Raw genomic sequence first — 14,670 nt, 5'->3', positions numbered from 1 at the left:
TATCATGTCCATGCACAGCAAGACACAGTCATACAAGTCTTTGGGGGTGTGCTTGGTTTGACCTTGGTCAGGCTTCAAGGTCAAACACGTAAAGCCAGGCGAAACTGAGTTTTACCTCGAGTAGTAGAGCTTTCACTGCAGTAATCGTTGCCGCACAGTTCTCACCTACAAAGCAGGCGACCATTGCCCAGTCTTTCACCACATAAACTTGCTGTGGTGGAAGTAGCTGTTTCTGACAGTTTTTTGGGGTCATTCGATAATTCGAATATTTTTCACGGTTCTCTGAAGTCTGAACTAATGAATAAGCCTTTATTGTAGGAACCTAATGCGGAATAGGTACTTTTGCAACTGTTTTTGGATTTTACGGTGCAAGCTCATTACAGATAGGGGTGTGCCATCTTGGCCATATTTTTTTAATATTTGAAGTTTCAAATACGAATCAAATATGTTTGAGGATTCATATTCAAGAAATTTTGAGAATTTTTGAATATTTGAAAATTTTCGAATACTCGTCAGCAATTGTTACTGCGTCAACTTTCATAAATTTGACCATGGCAAGACCACAATGTGTGGGTAAATTATCCAAGGATTGAGTTTAAAGTGCCAGGATGCAATAAAAATGCTTCCTCTTCGCTTTCGTCTCTGACATTTATCGTGTGGACAATCGTAGGCGTGACCTCATGCGAAATTCATCAGCTAGTGGACTTTCCCACATGAAACCTTATGTGAACAACATGGCCAACCACCCTCTTCGAACAATCGTAACACAAAAGCATGCTGCTTTTTCTTTGATTCTTTTATAATGTGTTGCATAATTAATGCCCACACCCATGACATTCCTCCTGTCGCCTTCATAACTCTGCTAGTGTGGTGTTGTTGTTAGTGGCTGTTTAATAATAAAATAACAATGGAAGGAAAAGATGTTGCTAGCTGCGGCATCTGCCATCAAAACCTGAAGCACCTGAGCTGCGGATAGCGGGAGTAAAAGGACAGGGAGAGGGAAAGAAAGGGGGGAGCGATAGGGAGAAAGGATATGGGTGGGGGGTAATATACACCATGCACAAATACTTAATATGGAAATAAATGTGGGATTCTGCGTCGCGCGTGATAGGAGTGTAGTTTGAGCTCCGCCATCTCGTTTTTGTCATCGATGATATGCGGGAAAGCCCACTTGCGGAACCTTGCATGAGGCTCCCGAAGGGGCGTGTCGAGGGGTCGCAACAGGGCAAGCGATCATGGTGCATTGTAACCTGTTCACATTTTAAGTTTGTTTAATGGCAGGCGTGACGACAGTAGGAGGGTCCCTGTTGCTGGGCCAAAAAATTGCCTGTCCATGTAGTATCAGTATCTGAGCTTCACCAGTCACCCGAACCCAGCACCCCGCCGCTATGGAACGCCAACTGGCATGTCGCTGGTCATTTCTATTTCGTTTTTAAAAGTAACCTCGCTGTTCCGACGTTAGTGTGCGCTGATGGAAACAACTGAACAGCGCTGGCAGACACGATGGAAGAGAACAACACCGACACGTCACCCGTCTGTTAGTGCTGTTCAGTTTCCATCAGCATGCATCAACCCGACTAAGCCCTCTTCAGTGTGCGTTCCCCTCAACATATGTCTGTGCTCTTCTTCAACATGTGTTCTTCTTCCAGCATGCCGAAACTGCACACTTGTCATGGGCTTTTTGGCATTTGTGCAATGGAACCTCTTCACAAGGCATCTGAGCATTTTCACATTTCCGCATTTTTTTTTCCTTGGGGCGTGGGGGATTTTATAAACCGACCTTCAGATAATCCGGGCATTTCTTCCTTTTCCTTGAAATTCAAATGAATGAGGTTTTTGCTACCGTCATGTTCCATTGCCTGTCGTGTCAATTCATGTATTTCAGTTCGTTACTCATTATGCATGTCCACATTACAGGTTGCGTACTGTTATGCTGCCTAATCAAGTAGTTTCCATTTAGGTACACAACATGCTGTTTATGCGGTGCTGAGTCAGTCTAGTTTTTAAGTCAGTTTCAAAGACTACACTATTTAAAAAAAGAAATAAGGGAAACAACATTTGCCTGTTTTATCTTTTTCTGAAATAATTTTTTTTTTACTGAAAAGATATCAATTCGATATTCAAAGCCAGTTTATCTTCTTATTCGAATTCAAAAATTTCAGTATTCACACACCCCATCTTACAAGGTCATGTAATGTGCAGTGGTTGCTCCTAATGGGTTGTCATCTGTATTTTTTTCCAGCACTCATGGGTGTGGCTGAGTTGGCCAAAGGCATTCAATATGACCAGCCTATACAGACAGGGTAAGCTGTAGCACAGTTGTGAGCAAAGATCTCTCGCTCTATTCAGTGCCTCTTTTGCAGTATGTAAACAATGTTAGCAAAATGGACAAAGGTGGCTTGAAAGTGTTGCTATAGGCAGATGTGGTGGGGCCTCGTCAGCTCTGGTTACGTGCACAGCAGGACAATGGTAGCCCGGTCCTGTGCTAGTTAGCGCCACCCTGGCAGTGTTTTACTCCCTTGCAAAGATAACTGGCTTGTAAGATGCAAAAGAAAGTTTTGTTTGAAAAAAGAACCCATTGCAATGGAGGGAAGCCTCTTCCGGCTTCTTGTTTTTTGGGGAAAGTTGCGACTTGCCGAACTTAATTGCCAACCTTAAGGAATATATTTACTCATGGTTTGATTGCCATTTATCAATTTATTTGTTTTTTAAGAATGTCTCACTTCAGTGGTGTTGTGAATTTGTCAGCACATTGCATCGCTCACCATGCAGTGCCTTCTTGTTGCTGCTGTGTTTTCATCAAAAAACTGATAGCTTTTAATTCATTATGATCCTTTCATAGCAAGCTGGAGAGTGTGAAAAAGCACATAAACATTAAGAGGAGCAAAATTTGACTGAGCAACAAAATGTTCTGATAAGTAGAAGATTTGTCTGAACTAAAATAAGACAAATGGATGTCATTGTTGGAGCTGGTTTTCCACGGCCGGGTCACCAGATCCGTCGGAGCGAAGGCGAGGAAGAACCAGCTCCGACAGTGTTGAGGTTCGAACTGTTTATTTGCTCTGCTCGCGCTGCGGCGGCCTAGCCCAACTTCCTCTCTTGTCCGGCTCCGCATGCCATTTTCTGCAAGCCGAGCGCGGCGCGAGGAGCGCTGCATCATCTTTTCACACAAAGCTGTCGCTTGCACCCACAGAATCAAGTGTTGATACTGTGAAATTGCGAGACTGCCACCACTGCTGACCAGGGTCAGTGCGGAAAGAAGACGTCACCTTTGGCAGCATGCTTCCGCGATTGCTCTATGTTGACAGGTTTCATGCGAAGTTTAAAAGTACTCCATCATGCAGCTGATGAAAAAAAAGTGATTCTGAAATTGAAGTAGAGTCCTTTTGCTACCAGAAGTGTCCCAGATTGCTCAGAATGGGGCATTGTGCACCATTGTTTAAATTGAACGATTTGAATAGGTGTGCTAAGGAAAGAGTTAATGCAGTGTTGCTAGTGTGGAGGCGTGGCTGACTATCGCAGTGCACATGTATATGTCCAGATTATGGAGCCTATGGTGTAATAGATGTTGATTTTCACAAATTGAGGCTGTACGAAACCAAATTTTTTTCTTTTTGTAGAATAAACAAAAAGTGATTGGGAACTTTGCCGTAGTTGGTATATTTCACATCATGATGTGTTACTGTAAGCAAGGAGAATAAAAAGTAATGACTGTGGTATCTCATAAAACACAGGCAGGGCAGTCTGTCCGTCCACCAAAAGGGAGGAAGGTAATGAAAATCATTAGAGGTGGTATGATGCATGAACACTTGCTTCACAACAGCATATAAAATGATAATCTTCCAACACTTATCGTGTAAACGCATTTTGTAGTGAGCACGCATTCCAGGGTATTTGCTGTCAAAATTGATGTTCAATTTTTCTTACTATGGGGTGAGGCATGTCAAGCTCCTGGTGCTGACATAAACCCAGAGACTGCTAATATTAGATAGTTTCAATATAGCCTACAAGTGCTTATGTATGCCTTACATAAGCTCTTTGCAGGACGTTATGCTATGTGTCACACTGACTGACGTATTCAAACATGAACACAAACCGCAGTAACAACATCTGGTGCCGAAATAAAATATTTGCTAGGACACGCCACCTGCCACAGTTGTCAGGTGGCATGTTACTCCACCTACGCCAACAACTACGACACGGAACCCATGGATGGATGGATGTATGAGTGGGTGGGTGGCTGGTGGATGGATGGATGGATGGATAGTTGACTGATTGATTGATTGATTGCCGGATAGATGGATAGTTGAGTGATTGCCAGACAGACGGATAGATGAATAGTTGACTGATTGATTGATTGCCGGATAGATGGATAGTTGATTGATTGCCGGACAGATGGATAGATGTATAGTTGACTGATCGATTGATTTCCGGACAGATGGATAGATGTATAGTTGATTGATTGATTGCCGGACAGACAGATAGTTGACTGATTGATTGATTGCCGGACAGACGGATAGATGGATAGTTGACTGACTGATTGATTGCCGGATAGATGGATAGTTGACTGATTGATTGATTGATTGCCGGACAGACGGATAGATGGATAGTTGACTGATTGATTGATTGCCGGGCAGACGGATAGATGGATAGTTGAGTGATTTCCAGACAGACGGATAGATGAATAGTTGACTGATTGATTGATAGATGGATAGTTGATTGATTGATTGCCGGACAGACGGATAGATGGATAGTTGACTGATTGATTGATTGCCAGACAGACGGATGGATGGATAGTTGACTGATTGATTGATTGCCGGACAGACGGATAGATGGATAGTTGACTGATTGATTGATTGCCAGACAGACGGATGGATGGATAGTTGACTGATTGATTGATTGCCAGACAGACGGATAGATGGATAGTTGAATGATTGATTGATAGCCGGACAGACGGATAGATGGATAGTTGACTGATTGAATTAGAGTAAGTGAAGGCAGAAATGCCGAAAAAACATGCCGATTTTAGAAAGCAGCTCTTAAGTGTCTGTTCGTGGGTTGAGCCGGTATAACTGGTATAACCGAGCGAACGAGAGTACCGGCGCTCACTCATAGATGGCGCCAGAGTGGTGCGCTCCGGGGCTTTATCGCGCCGTCGTCCATCAGCACTGCATGAGCGGAGGTAGGGTGGCTAGGGGAGGGGAGCTCTATCTGCGATGGCACGCGTCCACGCGCACCCACGCGCTGCCTCCGTGCAATCGAGCCACACTCCACTCCGTTGGCAGGCGGTGCTGTGAAATGTGTCTGCACGCAGGACTAATGTATCAAGATAAATTAAAGATATACAAAAGGGGGAGCAACAATCCATTCGGTCAACAAATAAAGGTTTGAAAGAACAGTAAACTCACAAATCATTGATTAGCCGTAAAAATACATTGCGATGTACACTCACTTCAGCTGGCACCTTTTTTGCAGTCGGAAATAGTATGTGGAAAATGAGTACTTTTTGTAGTTGGTTTTGCACGTAATTTCCCGTATTTAAAGACTGTGGTCTGTCCTGTTAGAAATATAGTCGGGTGTTTTGAAGTACTTTTCCTTACCAATGCCTGTCGTGTCAGTGTATATTGAATGCAGAAGTTTGAGTCTTTGCTTCTTGCGCCTTATCTGTCGCGGTTCCAGTTTATGTGTGTTATGCTGATATGTCTGGAGTACTGCCTTGATATAAATCTGCCTGCATGGTTTTGTGCACGATTTTGTGCACGGATGGACGACAAAGACACAAACAACAAAGAACTTCCCCTACAATTATCATAAATATTTTCTTTGGCAGTTTCCTGTTTGAAGATCCTGTATGTTCCCACGCAGTCACATGAATGATCTTTTCAACGAGATAAACTTCCCTCTCAGTGTAGCGAATTCTTATTCAGTCACTTTGTGATAAAATACGTAGCTGATGTAAACAGCCAAATACACCACATTGACCACCATTTTCTTGCAAGTTTTTGGAATTCCAAGCCAGGGACCAAGTTGAATCTGAAGGTCCAGGCGTAGACTCCCGAGTCCTAATCTTCACCTTTTGTGTTAAGTCACACTTGCTGCTTTCAATATCATCTAAGTGGTTAGGGTATTCACAGACTGCATCTCCCTCACTTCCAAAAGCAGTGATTTCAGCGCCTCTGAAAACGGTAGACACCTAATTTTAGTTGCACGTTTTCTTCTTCCGAATGATGCGTTAGACATTATGGTACATAGATCACCACATGCTATTCGCCTAGGACTGCTAAAAAGTTATACATATTAGGTGGAATGTTACAAATGGAAAATGGACGAATGACAGAAGGCGCAAGCAAAACACGATATGCACTTTTACCAACTCGCCCAACTTTTCATCCTGCTAAATAATTTATATTTGAATTTCTTCTGTCTTCTGTTTAGGTTTCATCAAGCGAACGATGGCTGTAATGTGTAGTTAGTGTTTAGATTATGTGAGGCACAAAAAAAACTGCAATATACGTAGTTTTAGTTCACTACAACGCTTAAACCACCCTGCTTCAAGAACTGGAATGACAAAAAGCGATATCTCAGCAGTTGTATTGCCATCATTTTTTATGCCTCGTGTGACCTAACACCAGCTACTATATTTTTGCGCATATAACGCACACCCCTAACTTCGAACCTCACAAAAAAATGTCTTTGCCTATAACCCGCATACTTACTTGAAAGAAGTATGATTAGGCAATGACGATGGTGATCATTTTGTTTTCAAAACAAATTTATTTCAAAAAGATCGCTACAGTGCTGCTACTCCTGTCAGATTCTGTCACTCAGTCATCGCTCCCACTGCTGTCATCTGAGTCTTTATCGCCGCTCTCTTATGACCCATCCAAACTGTTGCTGATGGCACATTTCTTAAAGCTTCTATCTATGCATCTATGATCCACTGGAACAGCAAGGCAATGCCTGTCCTTCGCACTCTTCCCGTTGGCGTGAAGGCGTAAAGGCCATCGATCGGCCATCTGCTGGGCATACAGCCGCTTCACGTGTGCCTTTAACAGCTTGTTGAAGGAGATGTCGTGTGGCTGGAGCAAGGGTATCATGCCGCCAGGTATAATGACGAGACCTGTACTGTTCTCCACGAGCCAAGCTTTCACAACGTCTGTGCAGTAGCCCCAGAAATAGTCCAAAACCAGCATCAACTGACATGCCAACATGGCACCTGGTCTTCTTTCCCAGGTTGCTTGTATCCAGTCGATGACAAGGTGGTCATTGTTCATCGAGGAATTTTCTTCTGCCTGCACAACAGTCCCTGGTGGTAGTGGTGTACTCGGTACCATCTTGCGCTTAAACATAACGTAAGTTGTGTGCTTTGTGTCGTCGGCCAAAGCACACAACATCACTGCAGTGCAGCTTTATGTTCCCACCAGTAATGACGCTAACAGATTTCGAGCCCTTTTTCTCAAGTGCAGTTTCTATCGGCATCTTAAAATATACCGGAGCTTGATGTGCATTTCCAACCTGTGATAACAAATAGCTGCGTTTCCGAGTTCGATCACATAATGCTGAAAATTGAGCAGTTTTTCCCTGTATGCATCAGGAAACCACTGGCACATGGTCATTTGCCTCTGCATCGAAAACCCTTTTCTGACCATGAACCGCGCTTGCTATCCATGGCTTGCACGAAACTTTACCCATGGTATGTCGAGTGCCAGGGCCAGCTTGATAGCTTCCATCTGTGCCAGCTCTGTAGAATCAGCGTGGCGACAACTCCTCCTTTCTTCGATAAATTTTGCTAGTATCATCTCGAGCGCGGGGTGCATGTCATTCTTCGGCTAACTGAACGATCACCTGTCTCTACCGTTTCGAAAGGCTTTTTCTTCTTCTGTCTTCTTCCATCAGTCACGTCACAAATGCATGATTCATCTGCGTCATATTTTTTTGCATCTGCTCTCTTGCTAATTTCTTCTGCAGTGGATACAGTCTTGAGCTTCTCTCGCTATGAACAGCTGCCGCCGAGACACACTTATGATGCCTAAACAAGGCTGGCCTTCAGTGTAAAATAGCGGGTACACAGAAATGGCATCAAACTCCAAAGACCGAACTGTGTTTTCGCAAAGTGTGTTGTAAAGGCACGATTAGACTCTGACGTTCTTGGCGCATGGGCAAGCGCCGGTTGTGGTCGGTAGCGACGACTGGGCGATGCCACGCCAGGCGCAAATTCAGCCTGACTAAACTCCAACCACTTCGACGCAGCGCATCAACTCTGCCTAGAGAAGTGCATGCTGGATGGTTGGATGGGATGGATGGATGGAAAGGTAGTAGCGTCCCGTTTGAAACAGGGTGGTGGCAGTTGCCTCAATGCTCGACCCTTTTTTTTCTTTATAGTTCCTTCAGGCGCCACTTAAATCTGCTGGAGGAAAAACCCTTTTTTGCATAAATCACGTCCGGTAGACCAAAAAGAAGTCAAGTTTAAAAAATAACACAAGGATTTTCACAATTGAGCACATTTTATTCGCATCCACATATGTGGACATAGCGCCTCAAAACGACTACATGAATGTAAACAGTGCAACACTTTTTGTCTTTTCGAACTGATCGTTGAACTTGAATAATTGCTTAGCTGTGAGACTATATACGCTTTAGAGAATTATTCTTTACTTCATGAATTATAGAAACAGCTGTTCTCTGACGGCAGGCATAGAACTGCATTTTCGGCACCGAACACGGCTCTTGGATGTGCAGCCTTTGCGTCTGCACAATTGTGCTTTTGGTGTGTTCAGAAGTTGGGGTCAATGGTTGCTTCCATCATGGGGCGTTGTGTTAGTCGGCAGCAACTCAGTGTTGCATGGCTTCTTTGCGACCATCTGTGGGCCTTCATTGCTCACTCGTGTTGCGTTGGGGATCTTTGTTGACAGCCGGCGAAGTGCTAGGAGCTGCTACTGTCACTGAATACACGGAGCTGCAAGTATTTGGTTCCTAGATGAAATATTGCAGAATTAGAAAATCTGTGCACAGTTAACCAATATCATTCAGCTTGCCGTGTTTTTGCTTTGGCATTCCTCTGATTCATAATTGGAGAACTCTCTGTCCGAGACATCTCCACCGGCTATTTTCATGAACACTTCAGCACTCGTGTCCAACTTTCTTCTTGTAGAAGCATGGCTTTGAAAAACCTGTTAGCAATAAGAACATTCCATACCGCACTTGCCCAAAAACGGCGTATCGAAGCCAGAAAACTCCAGTTTGATATTTTCATCATTATGGTGTGCTGCTTCTACATTAACCTATTGACACATTTCGAATAGTAAATTGCATCATTCATGACCATTTGAAAAGAGCATGCAAAAATAAAAGGTACTTATTTGTCCCCCTCCGTAAATTGTCATGATGTGCATATTGTTATTTACAAACACATTTTGCTGTAGCTGCAAGAGATGGCACCACAGACTTGACAGGGTGTGTTAAAATGTTAACGGTGTATACAAAAATATGAACAGGTTTAGGTTGTGTCCACATACGTGGACACTGTGCCTGAAGGGGCTATTTCTTTAAGCAATCCGTCAAATTTACCTGCGTAATCTATAAATTCACCATTTTCTGTAAGTACAGTTTTTAATCCTGAACTTGCAACCTTACGTCACCGCTCTGCTTTTGAGCCCCCAATCTTCCAGTCGCCTTTTGCTAACCTCTACCACAGATTCATTTACATAGCTATCGTTATCTCTAAACCTTGAATTGACGTCTGCATAACTGCCGCCGCATTCTAGTATAGGATGTTCAATTGTTTCTACAGATTTACCACACACTGTACATGTGTCATCTTCCTGGTTAAATTTCTTGTTGTAGCTTTTCGTTCTAGGACAGCCCTGGTCTAGAGTAGGGCACTGTCTCTTGAGTTGTCATAGAATGATTCCTTCCTGATCTGCCTTTTCCAATTTCTATATAGTTCTACAGTCAGCTTCTTTTCTATTGAATTACCCCAGTTCTTACCTTCTGTGTTAAGGCTCCTGCTTTGCAGAAAGTCCAGTGTTGGCGCCATCATCGGCGTTGTGAGCGAAAAATCTCTGGAGAAGCAACCTTAGTGGGCCGCCTAGGTCACGTAACCTTGTGGCATCATCAGAACTTGCCCACCGGATTATGAGCATACTGAACACCGAGGCAGGGGCCCATTAAATTAATGATTGCTTACAAGAGGTTGCTCAGAAACAGCAACTTGGGTCGCACAAGCCCCCACCGGTGGCAGCACCTGCCATCACAAGGCAGTGGCGTATTGCTTAACCGCTGCACCACTGTGCAAGGAGTGGTATGAGGACTCCCAGGGATCTAGGAATGGAAAGTCGAGAATGTCATATCCTTAAGGCGGGGCTTAAGTGTCCCCTCCAATTTTTTACCTGTCACTTAAAAGCTGTTTATTTCTCCATCCTGCGCAGAATGCTTGCACGCCATCTGTCATAAATTCATGAAGCAGCGCAGCCCCGATGAGAGGAGGAACCAGTCTGGTCGGGCCAGCCGTTGCACTTGGCACGAAATAGAGATGGTTCCATACTGCGCTAGGCACCGTTGAAGGTCGCCAGAAGCCGCTGAGCGCGCTGGAGGTGAAGTGCCTCCGGAGTGTAGAGGATTTTGCTCTCACCAATGTAAAGTTGCTGTACCACGCGTGCACTTCGTTGGGGTATACACTGTTTTTGCGGTGAGGAATGAAATAGACTCGGAACTAGGAGCGCGTTCTCCTCTCTGGTATGCGCCTGTGGCAGGGGTACCAAGGCATGGTACACAAAATACATATGTGGTGTGCAGTCTTTTGTGCGACAAAGTAGTTGCAAAGTGCTTTGAGTCTAGATAACACCATGAATTGAGATACCACTGTTGTTTTTGGCTGTGGCAACAACTATCGGGAGCAATAAAAATGATCTCCAGAATTATACAAAGTACATCGACAGCTGCAGTATGATGTTGTGCCTGGGTTGGCTTCATGTTTTGTGTCATGATGTTGTCAGTGACGGAAAAGGTTTCTTTTGGCCTTGTTTGTAGGTGGCATCCTCCGACCTACATAGCCAACATGACTCTTGAGCAGCAGGAAGAAATGCGCCAGAAGTACCGAATCCTAGTTGAGGGGGAGGGTATTCCAGCACCCATCACCACCTTCAAGGTCAGCAGAAATATTTTTTTATTTCATTTTACGAATCATGTAGGCTGCATACTGCTAGATTTTATAAAGGCATTTAATGTGGTTTTGCTTGAGGAAATCTTAAGTGTTATTGGATGGGTAAGCAGCATCCTTATTGACTGTTTCCAGAAATTGTAATGAAGGGCTGAAAGTTCCAGCTTATCGCAGTCAACTTTGGGATATTTCAAAGTCCCATTGTATGGCTTTTGCTGTTTTTAGTTCATAAAAATGGTGTCTCCCTCTGGTGCTGAATCCATGATTGTGGATGTGGTCTAAAAACTGTAAAATCCTCTTATACAAGGGGGCGTCGACAAATGCGGTGAGACTTGAAAAAATAATGTTTAAAACCATTTGAAGTGAGGCAGTGCAAAACTAGGCTACTGCAAAGCACCTGCGCATTTTGTGGGAGCTTCAGCAAGTGTGTGTTTGCGTCTGCTTGTTATTTAAGCATGAGCACATTAAAATGTCTAAAATTCGCTGACTTTTTTTTAAATTACGTCTTCTTGTGACAGGAGTTGTTCAAAAAAAGTATGATTGGGACCCTGAAAGCAGTGTTGAGTTACGATGTGGATGCATGACGACCCGACAAATTTTGTATTAATCGTATACTAGTACAACTTAGGCATGCTTTTCAAAAATATGAAAATTTGCAATTTTTCCTTCACTGGATAATAATTCATAACTCAAGGCAATATTGGCCAGGATGTAGGATCAACAGCCAGGCTATGTATAGATAATTGTGTGTTGAGCTGAGATAAACTACATGCATACTTGTACGGGGTTGTAAATGGAGCATGCGGCAAGGTGCACTGAAAAAGAAGTTGCTTCCGTTTTAGTCAGAACTGGACAGATGTCAAAATCCACCTTTTGCACGAGTGATCTGCACATCTGCAAAACCCTAGTGGAGTCTTAAATGATTTGGACGACGTTTCTCTGCGTCGCTCCCATAGGAAGCACATGGGAAACAACCAAAACGGCGTCTCCACAGCCAAGTCTTCAGGTGCATTTAGCAGTGACCAACATGTGAGTGACGCTGAACACTTCGCGAAGAGTTGAGCTGCAGAAAAAGCTCTCGCATATTCTCATTGCTCAGCAAAGAAATGCCAGCTAAGTGGCGGCAGCTGTGTAGCAGACGATACAAAATCAGATTCAGGGATGTTGCTGCGCCCTGCCGGTCACTTTAACCGTCTTGTAAATAGATTTAGCACAGACACAAGTGTGCGTGCGTCTTTCTCATGGTCTGTGTCTGCTTGCATCTGTTGCACAAAATCTATTTACAAGATTGATATGCACCAACTTGCCCAGAAAGAAGTTTCTCAACCAATAGCCATAGACAAAAATTTGTTTGGGCTAGTTGGTTCACACTTGGATCAGAAGAGGGCAGCTCAAAAAAACTGCACAGAACACAGCAGAAACACAGAAGACAGGACGGCTGCTGTCTGTTTTCTGTGTTTCGGTTGTGTTCCGTGCAGTTTTTTGCGCTGTCCTCTTCTAATTCAATAGCCATCGCCTCTCACTTGGGCCGCCGCGGTATGTCAGTGGTTATGGCGCTCGGCTGCTGAACCAAAAGACGCGGGTTCGATCCCAGCCTCGGCGGTCGAATTTCGATGGAGGCGAAATTCTAGAGGCCCGTGTGCTGTGCGATGTCAGTGCACGTTAAAGAACCCCAGGTGGTCGAAATTTCCAGAGACCTTCACTACAGCGTTCCTCATAGCCTGAGTCGCTTTAAGACGTTAAACACACATAAACCGAATCCTCTCACTTGGCTCCACCCACAGCTGCGGTGACGCGGCTGCTCCAGCTTCCATACATGTGGGTAGTTGCTGCTGTTAGTACCTGCTTCTAGCTTCTTTTTACGACCTGCTTCGCAAGCAGATTGTGAATTAGCTAAAGGAATGTTTCAAGACAATATTCCGTGAATAAATATCTACCTTTTAGCGCGATAAGGCAAATGTTTGTTTACATAGTTGCTTAGGGAAAGCAACTGCATGTTCCTTGCTTGATAAAAGAGGCAAGTGGCACCCCACTTGGGTGAAATGTCTTGACATTTGCAACAACAGATTTGCTTTCACTGAGCGTTAACACTACAAGAAGCGACGATACGATCGCATTGCTGGAAAATGCTTCAGCGCCCGTTGGAATGCGTTTCAGGGCCTGTGTAGTTTACGAGACTGGCTTGGCGTTTCTCACTCTTTTCATCCTGCGATGCGGCCAGTATTTGATTTTCAATCCATTTAGCAAAAACTAAATTCTACCACTTGCATTACACTGAATATACTATTGGCTTTCCACAAATGATGTCGTTGAAGTTCTTGGTCGTGCCTTCAGTCACCTGCTGACCTCGCACTGCGATGTAAAATAGCGTCAATTTTAGGTCACTGCTGACAATACAACACCAGTGCACTATTTCCAGTGTGGAAAATTGCTGAATAAGTTCTCCACCATCGCATCATTAAGGAATTTCGCAGATAGGTTTATATTCTCGACAGAACTGGGCTGCCTCCGGTTAAAGTACTGTATAAGGGCTGGGGAAACGTTTACCACTGGCGAGTAACAAAGTGGGAACATGAAATGTTGTTGCTTGCTTTGGGTCGCCCTGGCTATTTTGGCATTGCTGGCTTGAACTCCTGTCACTGCGAGACGACACTCAGATGCCAGTTGTGCTGGCGTCATCGTTGGGAGGTGTGCTGTCATCCCTCCAATCAATGATGACATTGTGTCCGTGTGTGTATTGAGTCTTCCTAGAGGCACACCAATTCAGCCTGTCTTCCTGTAACGCCATTATTGAGAATGCAACTCAAGAGACATTTGCCCCCAACTCTCTCTTGGTTCGCTGATTGTTTACAACGCTACTCACTCCAGCCCTGTGATTTGTACTTTCCTTTGATTCTTTCATCTTTATTTTTCGGGCTGTTCCAAAGGTGTACTTGCACAAAATGTGCATTTGTTAGTCACTTTACCTCTGGTCACCTGCCACTGCACTTTGTGCCACTCTTTTTCTTCTTTCCAGTTAGTATACACTAGCCCGTAGCACAATGCATTCTGCTAGGCCGTTGTCCAGTCTGTTTTATAGTGGCTCCTGTGTGGCGGCGCCACATCCTCACACAAAAGGCGGATTGTCTGTGATTTGAAATCGTGAGACCTTTACTGTGGTCAAAAATATAAATACTCCCAGAAGGTGTTTAAAAAAAAATTAACCTATAATAAGCGTGTTATATTTATAACCTGAAGAACTGTTAATTCTGCTAGAATGAATGAGACTGACTCCATTTGCTGCAAAGAGTGGCTTTCATGGCGGAAGTGCAAGGTTTTGCGTACTACTAAACATCAAGACATTTAACAAATTCCCGCCTTCCGGAAGCAGCCGCTGGCCACTCCATTATTTTTTTTTTACTTGAGGCATTCTTCAGTCAGACAGATGTTCATGTTAGAACGATGCAGAATTCTCTTGTTTTCTGTCCGAAGCACTGTGTATTGCTGCATATAAATCACGTTTTTTTTGTTTT

At 44.0% G+C, this 14,670-nt stretch overlaps 1 protein-coding gene across 2 annotated transcripts in view; it reads left to right on the top strand.

The window, feature by feature from the left end:
* abs (ATP-dependent RNA helicase abstrakt) overlaps nt 1–14,670 on the top strand; it is a 70,228-nt gene that overhangs the window by 11,313 nt on the left and 44,245 nt on the right. For both annotated transcript variants that reach the window (XM_077643151.1, XM_077643146.1), the window contains exons 5-6: nt 2,243–2,303; nt 11,029–11,146. In XM_077643151.1, the coding sequence (XP_077499277.1) occupies nt 2,243–2,303; nt 11,029–11,146 (179 nt within the window). The remainder of the gene's footprint in view (nt 1–2,242; nt 2,304–11,028; nt 11,147–14,670) is intronic.

The sequence above is a fragment of the Amblyomma americanum genome, chromosome 1, assembly GCF_052857255.1.
Source record: "Amblyomma americanum isolate KBUSLIRL-KWMA chromosome 1, ASM5285725v1, whole genome shotgun sequence".
NCBI classification, from domain to species: Eukaryota; Metazoa; Arthropoda; class Arachnida; order Ixodida; family Ixodidae; genus Amblyomma; species Amblyomma americanum.
The sequence above is the reverse complement of the archived record's forward strand: the minus strand, read 5'-3'. Positions and strand labels throughout refer to the sequence as shown.